The sequence below is a fragment of the Lissotriton vulgaris genome, chromosome 12 (assembly GCF_964263255.1).
Source record: "Lissotriton vulgaris chromosome 12, aLisVul1.2, whole genome shotgun sequence".
Classification (NCBI taxonomy): domain Eukaryota; kingdom Metazoa; phylum Chordata; class Amphibia; order Caudata; family Salamandridae; genus Lissotriton; species Lissotriton vulgaris.
Window position 1 is genome coordinate 698,810,106 of NC_141700.1, and position 22,151 is coordinate 698,832,256.

General features: G+C 46.9%; 1 protein-coding gene across 3 annotated transcripts in view; it reads right to left on the bottom strand.

The window, feature by feature from the left end:
• Positions 1 to 22,151, bottom strand: part of LOC147678027 (P2Y purinoceptor 4-like) — a 220,283-nt gene that overhangs the window by 70,285 nt on the left and 127,847 nt on the right. For all 3 annotated transcript variants that reach the window (XM_086945920.1, XM_086945918.1, XM_086945919.1), the window contains exons 3-5: positions 16,711 to 16,790; positions 15,456 to 15,588; positions 6,804 to 6,921 (exon numbers count right to left, since the gene is read on the bottom strand). In XM_086945920.1, coding sequence (XP_086802046.1) covers positions 6,804 to 6,921; positions 15,456 to 15,588; positions 16,711 to 16,790 — 331 coding nt within the window. The remainder of the gene's footprint in view (positions 1 to 6,803; positions 6,922 to 15,455; positions 15,589 to 16,710; positions 16,791 to 22,151) is intronic.

Below are 22,151 nucleotides of genomic sequence, written 5' to 3' on the forward strand. Positions count from 1 at the left end.
CACTTAATCTGCCTGTGCATAACAAAATTAGTGTGTACGTGTGTAAAGCAACTGGTGATTATTTTTTTATTTATTTATGCAATTTTATATAGCGCGGACTTTCGTAGGCAATGTTCTTCACTTAAGCTATAGTTCGTGTCACGCTTGCTACGTGACTGGGAACCTGGGCGGACAAACTGGGTTCTGGAGGGGTGGGTAGGAGGGTGGTCAGAGGGGCTGGTCACGTGAGAGTGGGTGGGAGGGTGGGCTGAGGGCTTGCCACAATCCGAAGGGCCAGGGACAACAAACATGTAGGCAAGGGAGTGGCATTGAGGAACATCTGGCAGCGCGGAGGGTTGAAGCCCAGCGACTTCCAAAACAGATAAGGTTCTTGCGGGTACGATCCGGTGAGGTAAAAAGAGGAAGAGCAGGAGGAGGCGAGGCGGAGGGGCTGGCACGGTGTCATGTCAGCAGTCGTCTCTGTCTCCTAACCTTGGAATTCCCTGGAAATGGCACGACTTTCTTGCCCGAAGAAGTGTGTCTGTGTGGGGGGGGGGGGGGGGGGGGCGGGGTGGGAGGTTCTTGTTTCTAAATAGAGGCCAAGGATTGAATGGTCTGGATACACTCATATTTACCCCTCGTGCTCATAACTTGGAGGCAACTAGGGCAAACCCAGCGCGCAGGAAGAGTGCGTGTACCAAGACTGAATAAAAAACAAGCATTTGCAATGCAATAGGTCTCGCATTAGGAAAGTTTGAGCTATTGGTATTGTAAATGACAATTTTTTCATTTATGTGTTGGTTTTGAAAATAGCGAAATTAATAGCTTTGTCATTTACAATGCCAATATTTTTAACTTTCGCAATGGTGACACCTATAGCATTTGTAATGCAATATGTGTTGTATTTACGTGACTGGCTCTGCGACTGATCGGAGCTGCTTCCCACAAACCCCGCGCCTGGAGACCCTCACGGTTGAGTAGCGGTGCTTTATGAGTAGCGGGCTTTAAAATTCCCTGACTGATTGATTGATTCCTTTCTTTATGCATCCTACAAGTCCAGTATCTGGCCGAAAGAAACATTCGTGGTTGTATATTTATTTATAATATGGCTGGAGATAGAAAAGGAGGGCAAAATACTGTGGGAGGCAGGTCTACAACTTCCCTCAACGTATTGCATACACACTGTGTGCTCCTCTGCAGCCTCTGGAATGGGGAGCACTGTGTATCGGGCCCATCCTGTGACTCAGACTAAAAGCACATTCCCAAATACCGTGTACTCTTGTGCAGCCTCTCCAATGGGGGGGGGGGGGGGGGGGGACACAGTTAGGGTTGACACCTTTCCCAGAGAAAAACACAGGGCATTGGTTCACGTTTTAATATTCTGCAAAGGCCTAGACATACAACTTTATAGAAAATAGTCGGTGTTCAGGGAGCGGCAAGATGGCACCCGCTGCAGCGGACGTGTAAACTGACTGTTCCTGCCTGACCTTGCGGATTACGATTAGGAAAGGAGTAGCAAGACGGATCTTCGCTTTTTCCATTTTGCTAGCTGATTGCTAATGCCCAGAAACGTTTGAAACTTGCCTGTACGCTATTCATCAACACTCTGCTCAACCTGAAGCGTCTGGTTGCTGGTAGCCGATGCTGGAGACATTGCTTGGTCTCACTGCGGGGCTGATAAGGTGTCGGCGAAGCCGGTGCGTGTTGCCGGTAGGTAGTACGCGGATCACCTGGAAGCCGCTTTGTGATTTCGCCGGAGGATCGGATTCACTACAGGAAATGCCCCCGAAAGGTGCGAGAGGGAAACCTCGCGGGCAAGAAAATGAAAATGTAGAGAACGCAGCAGCGGAGGTGAGAGAGGAAGCTCCGGGCAGCCTGGCTGATTCAGTAAGACTGGTACAACTGATGTTGCTGCCACGAGAGCTAAGGGGGCCCGACTGATTAAAAAAGGGAGGAAAAGCTTCTGTATACAAGAAAACCGGGCACAGAGGCCTTGCACCCGGGACTAGGCGCGGGCGATAAAATGCGGCTGTGCACGTGCAACCAGGAGCGCGGTCTGGACAGACGGCTGTATGCAGCATGGCAGCCTATGCCAAGGATGGGAGCTGGAGTTACACAGGCGAGAACTAAAGGACCAGAGCACGGCTTTAAGAACAAGTGCGCAGAACGACTGCCGATATTATATACACTGTTGCGGGACAGTTCAGTTTCGAAAACGAGGCCTGACAAGCAAAAGGGATTTCCGGCCGGGAGAAAGGAGAGGCGTGACACGCACTGAAGGGGCGGAGAAACAACGGAGCGGGCTGCGGAGTCTGGTCTGACACGGAGGGACAGGACGAGAGGAGCCGGTGAGGGGGGGAGTCGGGGCACATTGACGGTGCCCGCCCCCCCGTGATGGAAGCCCTGCTTGTGCCCGGTGAGCGGGGTTGGGAGTGTGAGCGTGTGGGTTTGTAAGAGGGGGGGTGCGCACGCTTGTATGTGCCTGCGTGTGTTGTGCCTGTCTGCGTGTGTGTGTGCGCACGCGTGTGCCTGTGCGTGCAGGGGATGGGGCCTGCCTGTGTGCGCGCCGTGTATGCAAGCCCTGCGGTCTGCCCAAGCGCGCTCGCTCCCGCGGTGAAATCCGACACTGGGAAAGCTTGTGACACTTTGGTGTCCACTTTCCCAAATACGGATAGCATTAGTTGTCGAGCTGACAGCATTCATGCTTCGCATGAATGCTAACGTCAGCTCGACCTAATGACAGCATTCATGCTTCGCATGAATGCTAACGTCAGCTCGACCTAAAAAAGGCGGGGGTGGGGGTGTTCGTCTCTTTCCCCATCCCATAAACACCTCCAAAGCAGGATCCGCAGGACACTGGAAATGTCCGCCCCCATAGACCGTAAAGACTACGAATGTCTGTCGGGGACCTATGGGTGGTTCTTCTCGAGGCCCTGTGACTGTCTGCAAGAAGCCCCCTGTCCAATACTATTGTTAAATGATGTCCAGACGAGTTGTCAAACTTCAATGCTGCTGGTGACACCGCCGGTTTGTGTGCGCCTACACGTCTGTGTGAGCTCCTGCTCGGTGACTGCTCGTGTATGACCATGTCCATGTGTGTCTGTTGTGACTGCTCTGACTATCTTCATTGATGGGAACAGGAAGCGTAACGGATTTATCCCCCCCCCCCTAGATTTTGGAGTGGAGGGGACACGCGGTAGAAGTTTAGGTCGACAGAAAAACTGCGCACTTCCACTGTTGACATCCGCATGGGATGACGGCCCTGCTACCTTCGACCTGCTGACCGGCCTAAGGCTTCAGACAGGGTTGGATTTATTCTCTGGGGCCCGAGGACAAATTCCCGAGGTCAGATGTAGGTGTTGTTTGTCAGGTCTGGGGCAGGGTCCCCATTTAGCACATTGTCATTCTCCATAGAATGCGTCTCCTTCTATCCTGGGCCAAGGGCCCAGCATGGAGGACTCTGCCCTGCTTCTGTGTAGGAGTTCACATCCTCCTGGCAAAGGGAGGTGCTGGGGGCTATTGGAGTTCCTGTTTGATAAGGTGATGCATCTTTTTCATGCAACTCACCTCAAATACAGACATACATGGGAAAGCAAACCTGCTCCATCCATACCTGTTTGACACTTAATGGAACTGCTTTGCTTTGTCAACAAATGCCCCGAGCAACGTGGTTGTGACAGTGAGTGCACAGTGACAGTGAGTGCAGAGTGACAGTGAGTGCAGAGTGACGGTGAGTGCAGAGTGACGGTGAGTGCAGAGTGAGAGTCAGTGCAGAGTGAGAGTGAGTGCAGAGTGAGAGTGAGTGCAGAGTGAGAGTGAGAGCAGAGTGAGAGTGAGTGCAGAGTGAGAGTGAGTGCAGAGTGACAGTGAGTGCGAGTGACAGTGAGTGCGAGTGACAGTGAGTGGGAGTGCAGAGTGAGTGTGAGTGCAGACTGAGTGCAGAGTGAGTGCGAGTGCAGACTGAGTGCAGAGTGAGTGCGAGTGCAGACTGAGTGCAGAGTGAGTGCGAGTGCAGACTGAGTGCAGAGTGCGAGTGCAGACTGAGTGCAGAGTGAGTGCGAGAGCAACCGCGAGTGCAGAGTGAGTGCGACAGTGACAGTGAGTGCGACAGTGACAGTGAGTGCAGAGAGTGCGAGAGTGACAGTGAGTGCGAGTGAGTGCGAGTGACAGTGAGTGCGAGTGAGTGCGAGTGCAGACTGAGTGCAGAGTGAGTGCGAGAGCAACAGTGAGTGCAGAGTGAGTGCGACAGTGACAGTGAGTGCGACAGTGACAGTGAGTGCAGAGAGTGCGAGAGTGACAGTGAGTGCCAGTGACAGTGAGTGCGAGTGACAGTGAGTGCGAGTGACAGTGAGTGCAGAGTGACAGTGAGTGCAGAGTGACAGTGAGTGCAGAGTGACAGTGAGTGCAGAGTGACAGTGCAGAGTGAGTTCAGAGTGACAGTGAGTGCAGAGTGAGAGTGACAGTGAGTGCAGAGTGAGAGTGACAGTGAGTGCAGAGTGAGAGTGACAGTGAGTGTGACAGTGAGTGCCAGAGTGACAGTGACGGTGAGAGTGACAGTGAGTGCGAGAGTGACAGTGAGTGCGAGAGTGACAGTGAGTGCGAGAGCGACAGTGAGTGCGAGAGTGACAGTGTGTGCAGAGTGAGTGCAAGAGTGACAGTGTGTGCAAGAGTGAGTGAGTGCAATGACAGTGAGTGCAGAGTGAGTGCAGAGTGAGTGCAGAGTGAGTGCAGAGTGAGTGCGAGTGCCTGTGAGTGCGAGAGCGACAGTGAGTGCAGAGTGAGTGCGAGAGCGACAGTGAGTGCAGAGTGAGTGCGAGAGCGACAGTGAGTGCAGAGTGAGTGCGAGAGCGACAGTGAGTGCAGAGTGAGTGCGAGAGCGACAGTGAGTGCAGAGTGAGTGCGAGAGCGAGAGTGAGAGTGCAGAGTGACAGTGAGTGCAAAGTGAGTGCAGAGTGACAGTGAGTGCAGAGTGAGTGCAGAGTGACAGTGAGTGCAGACTGACTGCAGAGTGACAGTGACTGCAGAGTGACAGTGACAGCAGTGTGTGAGTGTGCAGGGTGCACATTGTGTGAGTGTGCAGGGTGAGCAGTGTGTGAATGTGTAGGGGCAGTGTGTGAGTGTGCAGGAAACAAACACTCAAACTAAGTCCACCACACACTACTGCATATACTAGTGAATACAGTCATCTCTTTATACAGAAAAAATGAGTTATATTTAGAGGGGTCGGAGTGGGACACAGTGGGTGGATGGATGCATGATGGATGGATGTATGCATGATGCATGGATGTATGGGTGGATGCATGGATGGGTTGTTGGTTGGATGGGTTGGTGGATTGCATAAATTGTTGAGGGATTGGCTGTATATATGCATCTATCCATCCACCCATCCATCTATCTATCTATCCATACACCCATCCATGCATGCACCCATGCATGCATCCACCAACTCATCTATGCAAGCATTACAACAAGAGCCCGCAGCTCCTTCGTCTCTCCTCGCCCCCCCTTCCCTGAGCCCGCAGCTCTCCTTCGTCTCTCCTCTCCCCCCTTCCCTGTGCCCTGCTATTGTAAATGACAATGCCATTTATTTATGTTAAAAAAAACATAAATAAAAAAAATGTCAAGAGCAATGCCAATAGCTCTAACTTTAACAAAGGCAAAACCATTGCATTGTAAATGCTTGTTGTCTAAGCAATGGTGAAACCACCGAGGGTTATACTGTGACCAGATGGTAATGATATTTCCCTAGATTTCTTCACTCTACCACTAACATTACCCCTTGTGAAGCAAAAGAAAATAAAGAAGCACATCTTAGCCTGAAGATTACCAAAAGCAGAAGATAAATGTGTCATTCGTGCCCTTCCAAAACAGAAGAACGCATTAAAAAAGGTGAAAAAGTACTCGCTTGAGTACTAGCTGGTGCTTACAGCCCATACATGGTAACTAAGGACCCGTCTCCATGTTGCCTCTCTCTCTCTCTCTTTTACGGGCTCTCTCCTCTTACTCGTCTCATCTCATCTCTCCCCATTGCTCTGCCTCCTCTGTCCTCTTTCAGACCAGAGGAGTGGCTACCATTGGTGCAGCTGGTGCAATGCACTGGGGCGCAGTGGTAGGAAAGAGCCTATTCTTCCTTGCACTAGATTATGTTATTTCAGGGGCTGCCTGTTCGGACTATAATTTGTTTTTTGACACACTCCCTGCCAGGGGCACTGCTGTGTTAAGTTTTCAGTGTGAGAGGTACAGACTGATAGAGGATAAGGACACAATAAAGGAGAGGAAAGGGATGGAAGAAAAGCAGAGTGTGAAAGAACAGAGTGGAAAGAAGGACAAGGTGAGAGAATGGGAGGATAGGAGGTTGAGCGAGAAAGAGATTGGAGAGAAAGATGAGCAAGTGGGTAAGGGAAAAGGAAGAGAAAGTATCCCGAAATTAAGAGAAAAGGTAAAAAGGAGATGAGGATGAGTGATAGAAGAGGGGGAAGTGAGAAATTGAGGAAGGGGATGGAGAGAAGAGCAATAAATGGATGAAGGAGATGTGAGGAGGGCGAGGTGGACATTGGGAGGCGAGAAGGAAAGACAAGTAGCATGAGGAACTTGGAAACACATAAAATACGTTAGTGCAGCAGGTGCAGTGACACCGCGGCACAGGGGTGTGATGCGTGCACAGCACCTTATTTATAGCAGTATTTTGAGGGGACTAATTTTCATGGCTTGTACTAGGGCTAATGACTCCCAGGGTATGTCACTGTTACAGGCGTATCCTTTGCACCCTTCTTCGCTCTTCTCTTAGTCCGCTTCACTTGAAGCTCTCCCCAGCAGGTACTTACTTTGGATGTCATGGCTGATGCCTTCACTGAGACGTTGCAGCTGGTCAAGGGACATTCGCTTGAGATCTTCAGTTTCCAGCCAGCATTTCATCGCTTCAGATTCTTGGAGGCATCTCACCTAGCATAGTGTGATCGATTTAAAGTAAGATACATGAATGGCAAGAATGAAAGAGAGGCCAGAGAAACAACAAATAGATAATGTAAGATATGATAAAAAGAAAGAAAGGTACAAAAAAGAAGAGAAGAATGGTAGAAAGAGGAAGAGAAAACAAGTAAAACAAAAAGAGGATGGTATTAAAGAATAGGGCATCAAGTTGAGAAGGAAAGTATGAGCGAGTACTAAAGGGAGGGTAATACAAGGGTGTTCTTGCAGATTGCTTTAAGAAGAAAGGGATATCAACTATTTAAAAGAGTTGCAAATAAGGCTCATAAAGGTACAAACATGCTCTGGATTGCAGAAGTATTTACACACCATGGTCCTTTCACCCTCTAGCAGCCTCTTGGTGCCTACCTAACTTGAGAGCATTCACTCCTTCTCGGTGGTCATGTTCACGCTATATAAAACTCTCAAATAAATACATAAATAATAACAATAGTGCCCTTTTGTATGACATTACTGCTCTGTGTGCCTCACATTGGGTCTGGCTAACCTAACGTTCACTAAACAAGGCGGGATAGAAGAAATGAAAAAAGGTTTTATGAGCTTTATTATGACCCTCCTCATACCTCACTGCAAAAGCTCCTGTTTATCAGGTTAATGCAATATACTCTGATTATTCTAGGATTCTGCCTTTCTGTAAAGTACAGTGCTTTAAAAACCAGCTGTACTGTTGTAACAACTGTCAGTCTGTTTGTGCTGTCGTTACTGGCACTTTGTTCTTGCTATCTTAACATTTTGCCAGTGCTTTAAGATAGATGACAAAGGTGTGAAGGGGGGGCTGTAGGAGAGTAGGATCTTCTTACTATGGTTACCCCCACTTTTTGCTGGTGTTTGACTGTTTTTCGACTTTAGTCTGGCTGGGGCCCTGCTAGTCAGGACCCCAGCCTAGCTATTTCCTCTCTAAATTGATTGCATGTACATTAGGTACACTCCAGATTGGTTACTGAGTTACCCTTGTGAGTCCCTAGTATATGGTACCTTAGGTACTAAGGGCATAGGTACCCCAGAAGCCTACCAGGGGCTGAAGAATGTATTATGCCACCCCTGGGAAGCCTTCCAAAATGGCACCATAGGTCCGCTACTGCAGCCTGGGTAAGGTGGTGCATGCACCCCTTACTAAGATATAGGTTACCTATATCTACCTAATGACTGACACATATAAACGTATTGGTCACTCCTATGGCAGGCCTTACCAATCCTGTGCTTGGTTTTGTGTGAGAGGGTGCCCATGCATGAGCAGGACGCCTCTGCAGCTTTCGGAATCTATTCTCTGTAGCTGTTCTGTGATGCAGCCAGACCATATACTCTTAAGTGCAGTATAACCTCGCTGTAAATGCTAACTTTGGAATAGCTGCATTGAAACATGTTGTGTTTGTTGTCAAACACTTTGGAATCCCACCCCCACCTGGTGGCAGGGGTAGAATTCCACCCTTCTAGAGGGAGAAGACATGTACATACTTACTTAACCGGTAATAGTTTAAAAGAGCCCTGGAATCACAAAATGGATGCTGCAGCCACAGACACGAGTCTGACCTCCAGCTGCTGGACGAAACTCCAGCAGGGGAGGCCTGGACAATAGGTTTCCTGTCACAGAGTGTTGTAACCACCTCCCAGGCAGGCTTTAGTGTATTGGGGCTGGGTGGGTGCATTCAGAGAATGCTTTTGAGACTGTGCTGGGGGCACACTTGGTGTCCCTGTGCATACCCCAGTTCAAACCGGTTGCAGGGGCACTCAGCCCCTGCTCTGGCATGAAACTGGACAAAGAGAAAGGGGTGTAACCACCCCCTCCCTGGGTCCTCCCATAGGTGGGACCCTAGAGTAAGTCCAACCCCTAAACTTAGTGTAAGTATAGGAACCCAGTCCTTAGGACTTTCAGTTATACCTGGATGAAACTCTGCAACATATATCCTGGAACTTTGACATTCTATTTCGACTAGAAGACGGAAGAATCACCCTTGGGGTCAAGGAGTGACTCCCGTGTTCAAACAGGCACCAAAGAAGTATCTTGCCGGTCTGCATTTCCAAGACTCCCGCCGGATTTGCGTCTCAGGACATGTACTTTCAGACTTCTCTGAGGCCAACACGAAATCCCAGCAAAGCTGAGACCCGCAGCCCTCACGAATGACGTGGCACCGGAACTCCTGGACACTGTTCACATTTGCTAGTGCATCGACTTCCTGAGCTTTCCCGAAGTTGTGCATTGGGATACTTGTAGTCCAAACCCCGAGCACCATCTGCGCCGAAGATTGTGGGCCTACACTCCAGGAGTGTTCCGTGGGTCCACTTCTAGCATTTCCCCTTGAGGCTCCTTCGCGATCCCTGGTCCATCGACTGGTGGGTCCCTACAAAGGTAGCTCTTCTGTTTCTTGGGCTTTCCTGGTTGCTCCAGATGAGCACTGACTCCCCTCCAAAGGTTGAGTCCTTCAGACCTTGCTTGTTTGCACCAAAGCCAATCGTTGCTTTCTGCGTGGGTTGCTATTGCCAAGGCTTGTTGGGCCCAATCCGTAAACCGACACCGCAGCACTTGACATCCTTCATGGGACAGCTTGAATCCAGCTCCTTGTCATTCTTGACGCCTCCTAGTCCTCGTGGCTGAAGAGTCAAGCTTCCCCTTCTTCACCTGAAATCACCCGACATTGGTTGGCATCTTCTCATCACCTTCCTGGTCACTGGCTAGTGACCCAGACTCGGTCCCCTCTGCTTTCAGGTTCTTCAGATCTTTGATCCACTCTGGGATCCACCCGGACACTTTTGACTTGGATGTCAGCAGCACTTTGCAGCAGATCGCCTTTGAAAATGACAACGAAACCCGACACCAAAAGACACCTACGCACCCGGCTTCCCTGGGTGAGGTAATTCGAGTACTCTGGTGCTCCTGTGGGTACTGACTCTAGAACTGCCTAGTTAAGGGGTTTGCTCCAAGTCCTCTTCTAATTGTCCTTAATCTGTAATTTTCCAACCACGACTTTCCCCATAGACGTTAATGGTGGGCCGCGGCTGTGTTTAGACACTGCACGCGTCCCCGTGGGTCCCCTGTGTCACTACATTGGGTGGTTCCTGGTGCCCCCAGTGGCTCTACAGGCTCTAGGCCTTGTATCTATGTCAGTCGTGGTTCTTATACCACTTTCTTAGCATATGGTTTGGTACGCCACTAGGGCTAAACGTATACTGTGCTAATTTACTGTGCTAAATAAGTTTACTGTATGTACTTTTGCTTCTAAGCCTCATAAAGAGACTAGAGGGATGTGTTTAAAATAAATACATATCTTTTATATATATACCTGGTGTGGTTCTCCTTTCATTTGGTCATTCATGAGATTATAGACTGGTAAAACTAGCTGCTTTACATTCCTTCAAGACGTAGCCTGAAGGCTGCTCTCCACAGCTACCACTAGGATAGCTTTCTATATAGGTTGTCTTTAATCCCACCATCAATAAGGGTCGTTTGGACTGGTGCAAGGTGCCCGCTAGTATAGTGGCCAGCATATGCCAGGCCAAATTCTCACAGGGGCCTCTAAGAAACCTTCCTGCAAGATGTGGCCCGAGTAACGAAGAGCCCGGCATCATACATGTGAAATGGAATCTTGAACTTGACAAATTCAGAGTCCAGCTGGACAAAGAATAACTGAAATCAGCAGACAAAAACATGTTTAACCGTTTATATAGCACCACTATACTGGGCCATACGCAACAAAACATTTGACAAGGTGATTTTAGAACTAATCGACACCTTGCTTCTGAGGAAAGTCAACTAAGCAAACAAGTTAACTTGGTCATTCACTTGGACTGAAATATCACCTTAGGTCCTCAGTCACCAATGTCAAAAGTCAGTAGCCACTGTTTTGCTTCATCCCTGTGTCACAAAGGGGACATTCAAGGATGCTCCATTGCAGCTCCAGTGTGCAACCGACAGGCAAGTAAAGGCTTTGTTTTCCTTTTAACCAGTGGTGGACAGAAATAGAGGGTCCCACTGGGACTTGGTTACATTTTTGTTTTTTGTTTTGCCAAAGCTTAGTTCGTTTACTAACATAGAGAGGGCTTACAAGGTTTTGGAATTTGCAAGAGGACTGCTTTATACCCAACAGTGATTCTTGTGAACGAGTGCCCATTTCAGTAGGAAGAGGTCATCGATGTACCTTTTGGATGGCTGTTGCTTTGGTTGATTCGGATTGAACTGGAAAACCTTGTCAAAGTCATTAACAACAACCGCTTTGGCGTGAGAAAGAGTTGGGTGTCGGGAGTCGAGTGATTGGGAGCTGATCATTGGAAGCGTGAATGGTTGGACAATACATCATTTTGACCAGTTGAATATATTGGGCATTTTCAGGACAACAGATTTGTAGCACAGATGTGGACTAGGACTCATGTGCTTTTTTCAGACCTGTATCCCTCGTTTACCCAAAACTTTTCTCTGAATGTTGGTAGGTGTTACTTAAATGTATCTGTCACCGCTGCTGTTGTGTCATCACTACGCGGTACTAACCTTCTCTGGAAGTCCGTCTCCTTTCCAACCAAACCGGTTGATCTCTGTTTTCCATCGGACAGATGAGGCAATGCTGGGTACTTCCTTCGAGGGTGATAGCAACGAGCTGCGATTGATGCCAGAAAGACCTGGAGATGACGACACCTGTAGGACCGAGCAGAGCTCCTCTTGTAATGCAGGAAAAATAACTGAAAAAGTCCACTGCTAAAAGCAGGAGAGGGTGGTATTACGGTATTTGTGCCAATTTATTCGGCTTTCTTCAACTCCCATCAAAGCTTTTTCACCATTTCTAACGCAGAAGGAAACATGCAGCAAACAGCCATTAAACACTACATATTTACACATCTATGTTGAACTGCGTATTAGCCAATAGACGGACAATCTTTTATTCTTTTTCAGGTGCATTGATTGATATCACTTTCCTGGAAATGGTATTATTCCATCAATATCCCAATGATACTAAGTATGTCTTAGACCATCAGGTCTCAAACATATGTACTCTGTATCATTGTGACCTGGGATACTGAGAGCTGGATAGCACGTCACTCTATTAAGTGAACCCCGCAAAGACACAAGAACACAGTGGTGCTGGTCCTCAGAAAGTACTACTTGATCGGTCTCTTGGCAGAGGGCTTTTTTGAATTCTGGCTTTCATATATACCTGGTAAAATCCCTCTTTTTAGTATTTTGAGCTCAACGCATCATGTGGCGATTTTCCAAAACCCTACTTCTTTGACTGCATGCTAATGGAAACCTAGCATGTTTTCCAGCTGATGACTTTAGAGCTGTTGTACAAGCATTAGAGAGGTCACACGTGATTGCAGATATTTCATCCCAGCCTCCTGACTGTGCATTATCCGCCGTAGGAGGAAGTGCAGCTGGATTCGTTCAAATGCACAACCCCCTTCACTGGCTCCTGACTCCAGCAAAGATTTTAACCGCATCGATGCGGTGCAGATTTCCGCTGTGCGCTAACGCTAAACGGAAACCTATGCGTTCATGACGAGCTCAGCTCGTCATGAGCGTACAAAAGGTGTACCTCATGACGAGCTGAGCTTGTCATGAGCGTCGAAGGGGTTAAGGTTATGTGTATTGTAAGAGACTCTGTCACTCAGAGTACTCTCGAATACAGCTATGAGCTTGATCCCTTCAGCCAGATGTAACGCCCCCAAGAAGGAGCCTTGGAGTAGGATGGTTATATGGGCCAGCTTGTAGTCTTCCTGGGCTGCTAATGCCTGAATTAATTGAAGGAGTGAATGAGCCTCACACAAAGAAACAGAATCTTCAGAAATGCCTTTTTCGCACTTAATGCATCCCAGTGACTAAGGCCCATGTATGACTCTACGCCAGAGAGACTGAAATCCTGACATGTTATAACCCTCCCCAACTCCGTTCAACCCTGGCACACTTCTGGGTTCCTTGCTTATCCGCGCCAATTCTGTGCACAACCTTGCATTCGACCTGGCTGTAGGTATGACCCTAGCACCTCCTGTCTACTCAGTAGTCAAATTTTCTTACCACTTTCTTGGATCCCTGTATCCTAGCAACCGCACAGCCTACACGTTCTCCTCTGGACTGCGTTAATGAGTTCTGTTTTAGCACCTTAGAATAATTAATCTGCCAAACTCCAATGGGCGCAGAACACTGATGCAACTCTACCCACGGCACCACATCCACATACCTCCAGCGTACAAGCACTCCACTCACTGTCGCCTGGTCTGCGACGCTCGATTAAGGCCCTGTGCATTGCACACCCAACGCTCAGAACAATAGAAAGAAGTTCTGGAGCTACAGGGTTAGGAGATGCCTTTGCTTGAAGAACCTGCTCTGCACTGAGGTTCTTTAATATAACAATTCCTATATGGGAGGCATCGCATTCTCAGTGTTTAATGAAAATCTGTGGAATCCATGACCAACATGCAGAGTAAACTGCGAGAGGACCGATGGATGGGGATGAAACGGGGTCAAAAATCTGCACCAGCGCTTCTAGTCATCCCGCAGTGTACAACACAAAGCAAATGTATGCAAACTTATGACTAGGTGGTACCAGTCTCCAACCATATTAGTTTAGTTTATTTGTTTATCATAGTTAAATAAAACCATTGCTGTGAAATATCCATATTAGCACAATTATCGCATTAAGAAACAAAACTGAAGAAATACACTGTAATTTTTAAAAAATCTACACATTTAAAAACAATCTTAAAACTTCCAGTGTTAAGATACTATTGAAGTCCAAAAATGAAAAGATTAGGACAAGAGGTGCTAGACCAGGGGACGAAAAAAGTCAGTAATAAGTCAAAGGTTTGGCACATCGAATGCACGCTGCAACACTGTGGTAAGAGGGGCACTTTACTCCACATATGGTGGCCCTGCGTCCATCTTTAAACTTATTGGAAAAAAACACTGTCTCAAATTAGAACCATGACAGGCGTTACCTTACAGCTCCAGCCTCTACTTCCAATTCTAAGCAATCCAGGTGAGAACTCTAAATATCTACTAAGCACTCCATGGATAACTAATCTCCCATCTTTTATTCGGAGCTAGATTCGTGATCGCCGACACCTGGAGACTCCAGACTATCATGTTGTGGTGAAACGTATGGAACATCCATGCCATGGAAACAGTATCTGCCATCATACACAACAGAGTGTACAAATTCACGACGGAACAAAGTCGAGAAGATATGGCTTCCTTTTAAAATACACATAAAGATAACTAAAGTCTTACAGCATGGAATCCTGAAACTGTGATTAAAAATTGAAAATAAAGCTGCTAAAAAAGGGTCCATTTAAATTGAAAGGGATGAAAATGTCCTTACTCTGCAACTGAGTGCACACCACACCCTTATGGCCTCACCTCCTGGTCCCCGACTAATGTTAAATCCATGAATGTCTTTTTAATTGTGGTAACTGTGTGTTTACGTGTTGATCTCCCTGGTTACGGGGTAGCTCCACCGTACTCCGATTGTTCAACATGTGGGCGTTTTGAAAGATAGTGTGAATTAGAACATAACTGCAGAACAGAGTTAAAGGTATAACCACAAAACAGAACAGCAGCAATAAAAGAGCTGCTTTAAACAATCCATAAAACCACACATGAGCATCATGTACATTAAAATCCTCCATACTTAACAACTACATCTAATGAAAAGACTCAACTAACTAATTGTAAAAAACAGAAGTGCTGGTCTACAGCTGTTAAAACCATGTGATCTCAAGGATGGAACTAAATACTTCATACAAATAGATTAATGACATTTACAAAAAATGCATTGCTGTTTGAATAGATAATCACAAGGACAAAGATTAACAACGATACAGAGAAAAAAACTCCTAAACAAAGGAAACAAACATAATGTTTTGCAATCCAGAGAATGGGTCCACAATAAGTTAACACCTTTGGTTATTCAGAGTTGTCTTTCCCCCTTCCTACCAAATGGTACATCCCACAATACCTAGCTCCCAGAAGCACGTCAGTGCTTTTGCTTTCACTTCTTTGATGGATCCTCATGCTTCTTTTGCCTTCATTCCAGGCCTTAGGGTCTCTGGTCCTCCAGGTTCTGGGGGATGGGATGGGTAATTCTTGTTTTTTAGGCTCTCAGGTGGGTTTCAACTGATCTCATCATGTCACTGAGTTCCTGCCAACTACTATCCAAGTGTATTTTTTTACTGTATTTATTAATATTTTGCAATTACAAAATTTGCATTTAATTTTCAATTAAAACATTTGGCAGAACGCAATGAACATAGTCAATGGTTATATTACAAGAGACTCACTGGAAACAGACCAGCACAGAACGGAATTCGGGCTAAGCCTGAGGGAAGGTGCCCCAGAGAGGGCAAATACATTACAACATATCCATAAGCACCACACGTCATCAGCTCATGATATAAACATATCATCATCAGATTCATATTTCCCATGCATTCCCACTATGGTGATCTGCAGTAGTTATCCTAGTGTAAGGGTGTCTCTACTATACCCCAGGTCTTAGGGTGTCTCTTACCTGTATGTCAGGTCTTGAGGATTCTCTCTCGTGCCCTCTGCGTGCCAGAGTGGGTCCGTCTTCTCCATCGCTCTCAAGATCGCTGCTGCTGTCGTTGATGAAGCAGAGTTGCATACTTTGGTGGGTATGAATTCTAAGAAATATAAATTGAGCGCTCCAGGTTACTTCTCGTCCATGGACTGAGTTTCCCATAAATCCAACCAAAGGTGCATCCCAAGTACACCAAACGGAGGAGTATTCCCCATCTACGGAATGACTTATCCTCTTCCTCATCTAGGACACATCTCACAAAATGTAGGATCAGAAATACCTTGTGATTAATCCCCAAGTAGAGAATGTGTCCCCAAACCTACAGACCCAAAACACAAGTACAATGACACCCTAGAGTGTTCACCAACAAACGTGTTTGCTGAGCCCGTCCAATACAAGAGAGGCCCAGGAAGGACCCTTGTGTACATTTTTGGCTATTTACCATCATCTGAAATGCTCTCCGTCCCTCAAACACTTAACCGAACAATGCGGAACTCAATAGCAAAGGAAGGAAGCAGGTTCTCATAGTCTATATATCAAGACCTCCATCACAATGAAACATTCCACAACCCCCCAAATTAGGAACCCCCCTTCAATTCTTCCTCATCTATGGAGCATGCTGCCTCCCCATTACCTACCAGTGGTACAAACCACATCATGCAGTTGCAGGAACCAACCAAGGGTGAATCACTTTAACATAAGGCATTCCGCTTGACCTCACTTACAATACCTAACATAATAAATAGGGAAGGAAACTACAAGTTTTCCCTCATTAACCCTATTCCACACAATGGCCCCTTTTGCTACACCGGACACATTTTTACACAACCATGTCCCCACATCTCCCACAAGTGCAGGAGCCAATAGCACTCAGACACAGCAGGGACCTGCGTAGCTTATCACCTAAAGAAAGAGACTACCTTCCACTTTCCTCAACAATGGTATTTCCCACAACACGCACCATATTTGGCATCTTAGCTATGCTCCACTTACAGAATGATCCAGCTCCATTCCTGTTCCATAGCAATCGAACCGCCTGCAATGCCCACACATAGAGAGCTTGCACAATTTTCTGTTCAACTAAAACCCCCTCCCCCAAACCCTCTCCTTTGGTACATTCGGCAACTACAAGACACACAGATCATCAGAGGTTGTGCCCAGTGTACAGAACAAGCCTTGCGAGTCTCCATCAGTGCTAAAGCTCTCTGCGCGGGTCATGACCTACCCAGAGGTTAGGGCTGTGATCCTTTTGGTCATTTCGTGGTCTTCTCCAACCTCATCAGGAGGGTCCCGGTTCCAGGATCCCTGTTAAAGAAGCAGAGAAAAAACAGGAGACATAATTATAAAGAGACCCTCCATCAAAAGCTCATCTTATCTGTCCTACAAGACCCTCTCTTTGGCACCCAACTAATCAATACCTGCCATTCCAACAATGGTTCACACGCACAATACGTAGTGCCAAGAGGCAGATTACTCTCCAGCTCTAACACGGTGGCTAACATAAGGTAGGTTACACCAGCCGAAAGTTACACCCTTTCACTAGTTTTACAGCATGATCTCGGTTATAGATTCACATGCTGTGTAATATTACGCCAGTTTTATGCAAAACATAGAAAGTAAAATCTATAGAAAGGAAAATGCTACTTACCAGTATGCATCTGTTCTTGGCATGTAGCACTGCAGAGTCTCGCACTGAGCATTAGATCGCCACCTGGTGTTGGGCTCGGATGATTGCATGTTGTTGTCGTCTTGGAAGACGTCTTTGTAGTCACGAGATAGGTGACTCCTCCCTTGGACGATAGTGCGTATGGACATCAACTCCATCCTTAGATTGTTTTTCGCCATGATGGGAAATGATGGGGTTAGTAGAAAGAAAAAAGGATATCCATGCGTGTATATCTAATTAAGATAGAACTGGAACAGATACATGTCCCAGGGAGGGAGGTGGGCGTGTGAGGCTCTGCAGCTCTACATGCCAAGAATAGATGCATACTGGTAAGTAGCATTTTCCGTTCGAGGCATATGAGCTGCAGATCTCACACTGAGCATCGATTATACAGCAGTGTCAAGAGCTAGAACATCTACCCAGTTCCCCCCCATTGGCCATGCAGGCTTCAAAATGTATTGAAATATATCAGGAGACCACTGACAAGATAGGGGAGTTTTTACGCATTAAGGACAGTGGGGACTGTAAATCACACTCTCTGCAAGCGACTAACCCGTGGTACACTGCCCTTTGTCGGAAAAAGAGAGGAGCTATCTCTGGCCCTTAGAGCCAAGGACCAGCCAAAAATACCACTAGCTAGAAAGGCCCATTACAGGATCATAGATAAAGCCAAGCGGGCGTGGGAAGAAGCGCATTGGCAGGAGCTCAAATCTGCCGCCCAGCTGAAGGACTCCACTCTATTCTGGGATCTTATTAATGTCAGTACAAGAAAGGGTGATCCCCCAATCCCAAATTATATCACAGGCAGGCAATGGTTTGAGCATTTTCAAGGCCTGTTTTCGCGAGAAGAGGGGAATTTAACAACAGAGCAAGGACGATGGCTGGCCCCGCTGGGATTCCCAATGAGGGTGATGCCTTCGAACTCAAGGAGATTCAATCTGCCATTGCAAGTATCGCGCCTGGCAAGGCGGCAGGTCCCGATGGCCTTCCAGGTGACTTACTACGCCATGATGGAGAGCTTTGGTCCTGCTTTGTCCTCCGGGTCCTGAACTGTATTACGGGTGGCTATCCTGTTCCAGATTCGTGGAGGGGTGCCGAGGTGGTGACGATCTACAAGACGGGGGATAGGGAGGACCCTGCCAACTACAGGCCGATTAGTTTAATCGACGTAGTGCATAAAGTGGTTGGCAGGGTCCTCCTCACGCGACTGAGGCCCTGGATGGACGAAGACGAGATTTTGTCCCATCTCCAGGCAGGATTTAGACAGGGAGTGGGCACGATGGACCAGGTCTTTAGATTTTTTATGATATACTGGAAATCGGTAACGATCGAAAAAGGCAGCCTTTATTTGGCGTTCATCGACCTCAGAACAGCCTTTGACCTGGTCCCTTGTGCCGCCCTCTGGCGGGTCCTGTCCGAGCTGGGCATCCCCCCCCCCGATCCTGGATCTGATTGTGCGTCTTCACGAGGAGAATTACGCTAGAGTGAGGTGGGGCCGACAGAGCCATTTGACAGAGAGAGTTAGGGTAGAGAGAGGGTTACGCCAGTGGTGCGTCCTGGCCCCAACCCTGTTATCACTTTTTATCAACGGGGTTGTGGACTACCTGAGGGAGGATCCTGCCGATGCACCAACTGTGGCAGGGGAAAAAACACCTATGCTGCTTTTTGCAGACGACACCCTCCTGATCTCTAAAAGTCTGATGGGCCTACAAAAACTGCTGGATCAGTTCAGTCAGTTTTGTTAGACCAGAGGCCTATATATAAACACAACTAAAACCAAGCTAATGGCTTTGGTCCCATCTAAAAGCTTTAGAAATTCCATCAAGCTGGATGACTCCCCTTTAGAATTAGTGGAGGCTTCTGACTATTTGGGTGTTCGGGTCAACAACTTGATGAAATGAAATTCTCACTTGTCAAAGATGCTACTCAATCATAAGCGTGTGTCGGGGGCAATAGCAAGGCATCAGCGCCTTTCCCACAGCCGGCCTGTTGCCCCAGCCATCAAGGTATATGAGGGGAAAGCCTTGCCTTCATCCCTGTATGGTGCAGAATTGTGGGGGTTCGAGAACATTGCGGAGCTAACGAAATCAGAAAACAAGTTCTACAGGGACCTGGTCTCGCTCTCCCCATCGACTCCTTTGGTCCCTCTCCGACACGATTTTGGTAGATACTAAATCAGAGACATAGCAAGGCTGCGCCCTGTTTTATTTTGGGTACGCCTCAGAAGGACCCCCGAACTATGTAACTATGCTTCCGGTTTGACCGAATTGCTTCGCACGGACACAGCCCACAAGATACCCTGGGTTTCAAATTTTAAGTATTTGATGGGGGAAATTGGGCTAGCAGATGCCTGGGAAAGCCAGTCTCCACCACCCAAGCAGGTAGTCAAGAAGGCCTATTGGGAGTGGGTGTCCAACGAAGCAATACGAAATCTGAAGCACGGTTCCCTGACGGAGAAGTTCCTAGATTCCAAGCCCTCCCCCAAACTCGAACCCTTCCTGGACCTCATTGAATCCCCTAGAGACAGGGCTTTGTATTTGAAGTTCAGGTTAGGCACACTACCTGTGAATGCTTTAAATGCAGGGTGGAAACCTTTGGGAGAGAGGGAAGGAGGTTGCCCTGGTTGTGCTTCCCCCACAGAATCCATCCCCCACTTCCTCTTCGCCTGTCCAGCATTTGGCCAGGCGAGACGGAGATGGTTGAAAACCATGTGCTCTAATTTAGGGACAAAACATCATAAGGAGGCATTGCGCATTCTTACATCAGACACCTCTGTGCCCAGCGTAGTATGTGGGACAGCTAAATATCTGGGAAGCGCTTGGCTACTTAGATCTAAGCTACCCTAGGCGCATCAGTTGCAGACTATGGAGCCCCTGCTATGCCCTCTGTTTTGTTATTGTTATCCTGCGTGATAATTGTCTAAAATCAATGTTTTTAAGGGTTTTTAACTGTTTTTAAAAACACATTGTCTTTTAAATTCTATTTTTGTATTGTATGTATGACAACGCGCCATTATTTGTTTTATTTATGGAAAAAGGGGATGTATTTCTGTTTTTAAAATGATGTATGAATTTGTACACTGTTATGATACATTCTATCGAATAAAGTCATACAACAACAACAACAACAACAGCAGTGTCTCCCCTAGCGGTGGTCGCCTGGATCTGCTGCAGTAGTTTGAAAGAGAGTTTTGAGGACAGCTTGGCCTACAGCAGCTTGCTGCTTGGCTTGCACATCAACACAATAGTGTTTAGTTAAGGTATGTGTTGTAGACCATGTTGCTGCCTTGCATATGTCTTCTAGGGGAATGTTCCTTAAGAAAGCCATGGAGGCTCCTAGTTTGCGTGTGGAGTGCACTCTAGGAGGAATTGTTAATGTACATTTTGCTTTTTGATAGCACATTTGTATGCATTTTACAATCCACCTTGCAATTCCAGCTTTAGAGATGGGAAAGCTATTCGAAAGGATTTGGTCCTGTCAATGTAATAGAGAAGGGCTTTTTTCACGTCTAGGGTGTGTAGAGCTCTTTCTGCTACAGAGTCTGGGTTTTGAAAAAAACACAGGCAACTCTACTGATTGGTTTAGATGAAATGGAGTAATGACTTTAGGAAGGAATTTTGGATTTGTTCTTAGGACCACTTTGTTACGGTGTAATTGTAAAAATGGTTCTTCTATAGTGAAAGCTTAAATCTCACTCACTCTCCTGAGAGAGGTAATAGCAATAAGGAAAGTTGTTTTCCATGCGAGGAATCGCAGTTCACATTTGTGTAAAGGTTCAAAAGGGGGTCCATAAGCCTGGTAAGAACAATGTTTAGATTCCACAATGGAGAGGGTGGTAACCTAAGAGGAATGATTCTTTTTAATCCTTCCATAAATGCTTTAATTGCAGGTACTCTAAATAATGACAGATGTTGTCTATTTTGTAGGTACGCAGCAATGGCTGCAAGATGTAGCCGTATAGATGAATATGCTAGATTACATCTTCGTAAGTCTAGAAGGTAGCATATGATATTCTGGATGGAAGCATCCAGGGGATCAATTTGATTATTGGTGCTGTAAATGGCAAATCTTTTCCATTTTGCCGCATAGCAAGCTCTAGTAGTAGGTCTTCTGGCTTCCTTAATGATATTCATACAGTCTTTTGGTAGGTTAAGGTAACCCAACTCTAAGACTTTAGGAGCCAGATCGCTAGATTCAGCTAACTTGGATCTGGAGGTCCGATGTCTCCATGGTTCTGCGTTAGCATGGATGGTGTCAGACACAGTCTTTGGTGTGGAACTAGAGAGAGTTCTAGCAGCGTTGTGAACCGCGGTTGGCGTGACCATGTGGGAGCTACCAAGATCATTTTGTAAAATGATCTTGGTAGCTCCCACATGGGCACAATAGAACCTCTTGTTTGAGCAGCGTAAGATGTTCTGTAGAAATTGGGCGCTGTCTGGGTGGTATATGTGGATGGGTAGCTGTGAGTTCTAGGCAGTAGCCATACTGGATCATCTGTCTTACCCACTTGTCTATTGTGATAGAATTTCAGACAGGTAGGAACTGTGTTAGTCTCCTCCCTACAGGAGTGGAATGCTGTTGGGGGAGCGCAATGAAGTCACTGTTTTGTGGTGGGAAAGATTTGATTGTTGTTATTACCTCGACCTCTCCCCTTGTTGTTATTGCCTCTGTAGCCTCCTATAAAATATCCCTAATTGGAGGATGTTTGTGTATTGTTTTTAAAGGTAGCTGAATTGTCTTTTCCAGCTTCTTTGGAACCTCCTCTATAGAAGGAGCGATGAAAGGAGCCTCTTGTTTGTGTGGACTGCAAAGCTCCCATAGATGTGGCCATATCAGTGTCCTTTTTCATCTTTTCAAGAGCTTGATTAAAACTTGAGTTGCTTAGCCATGCATGGTGTCTAAGGAGGACACTAGAGTTAATTGCTCTAGAAGCAGAGTCTGCTGCATCAAGTGCGCACTTGATGGAAGCATTAGAATTAAGCTTACCCTCTTGGATAAGG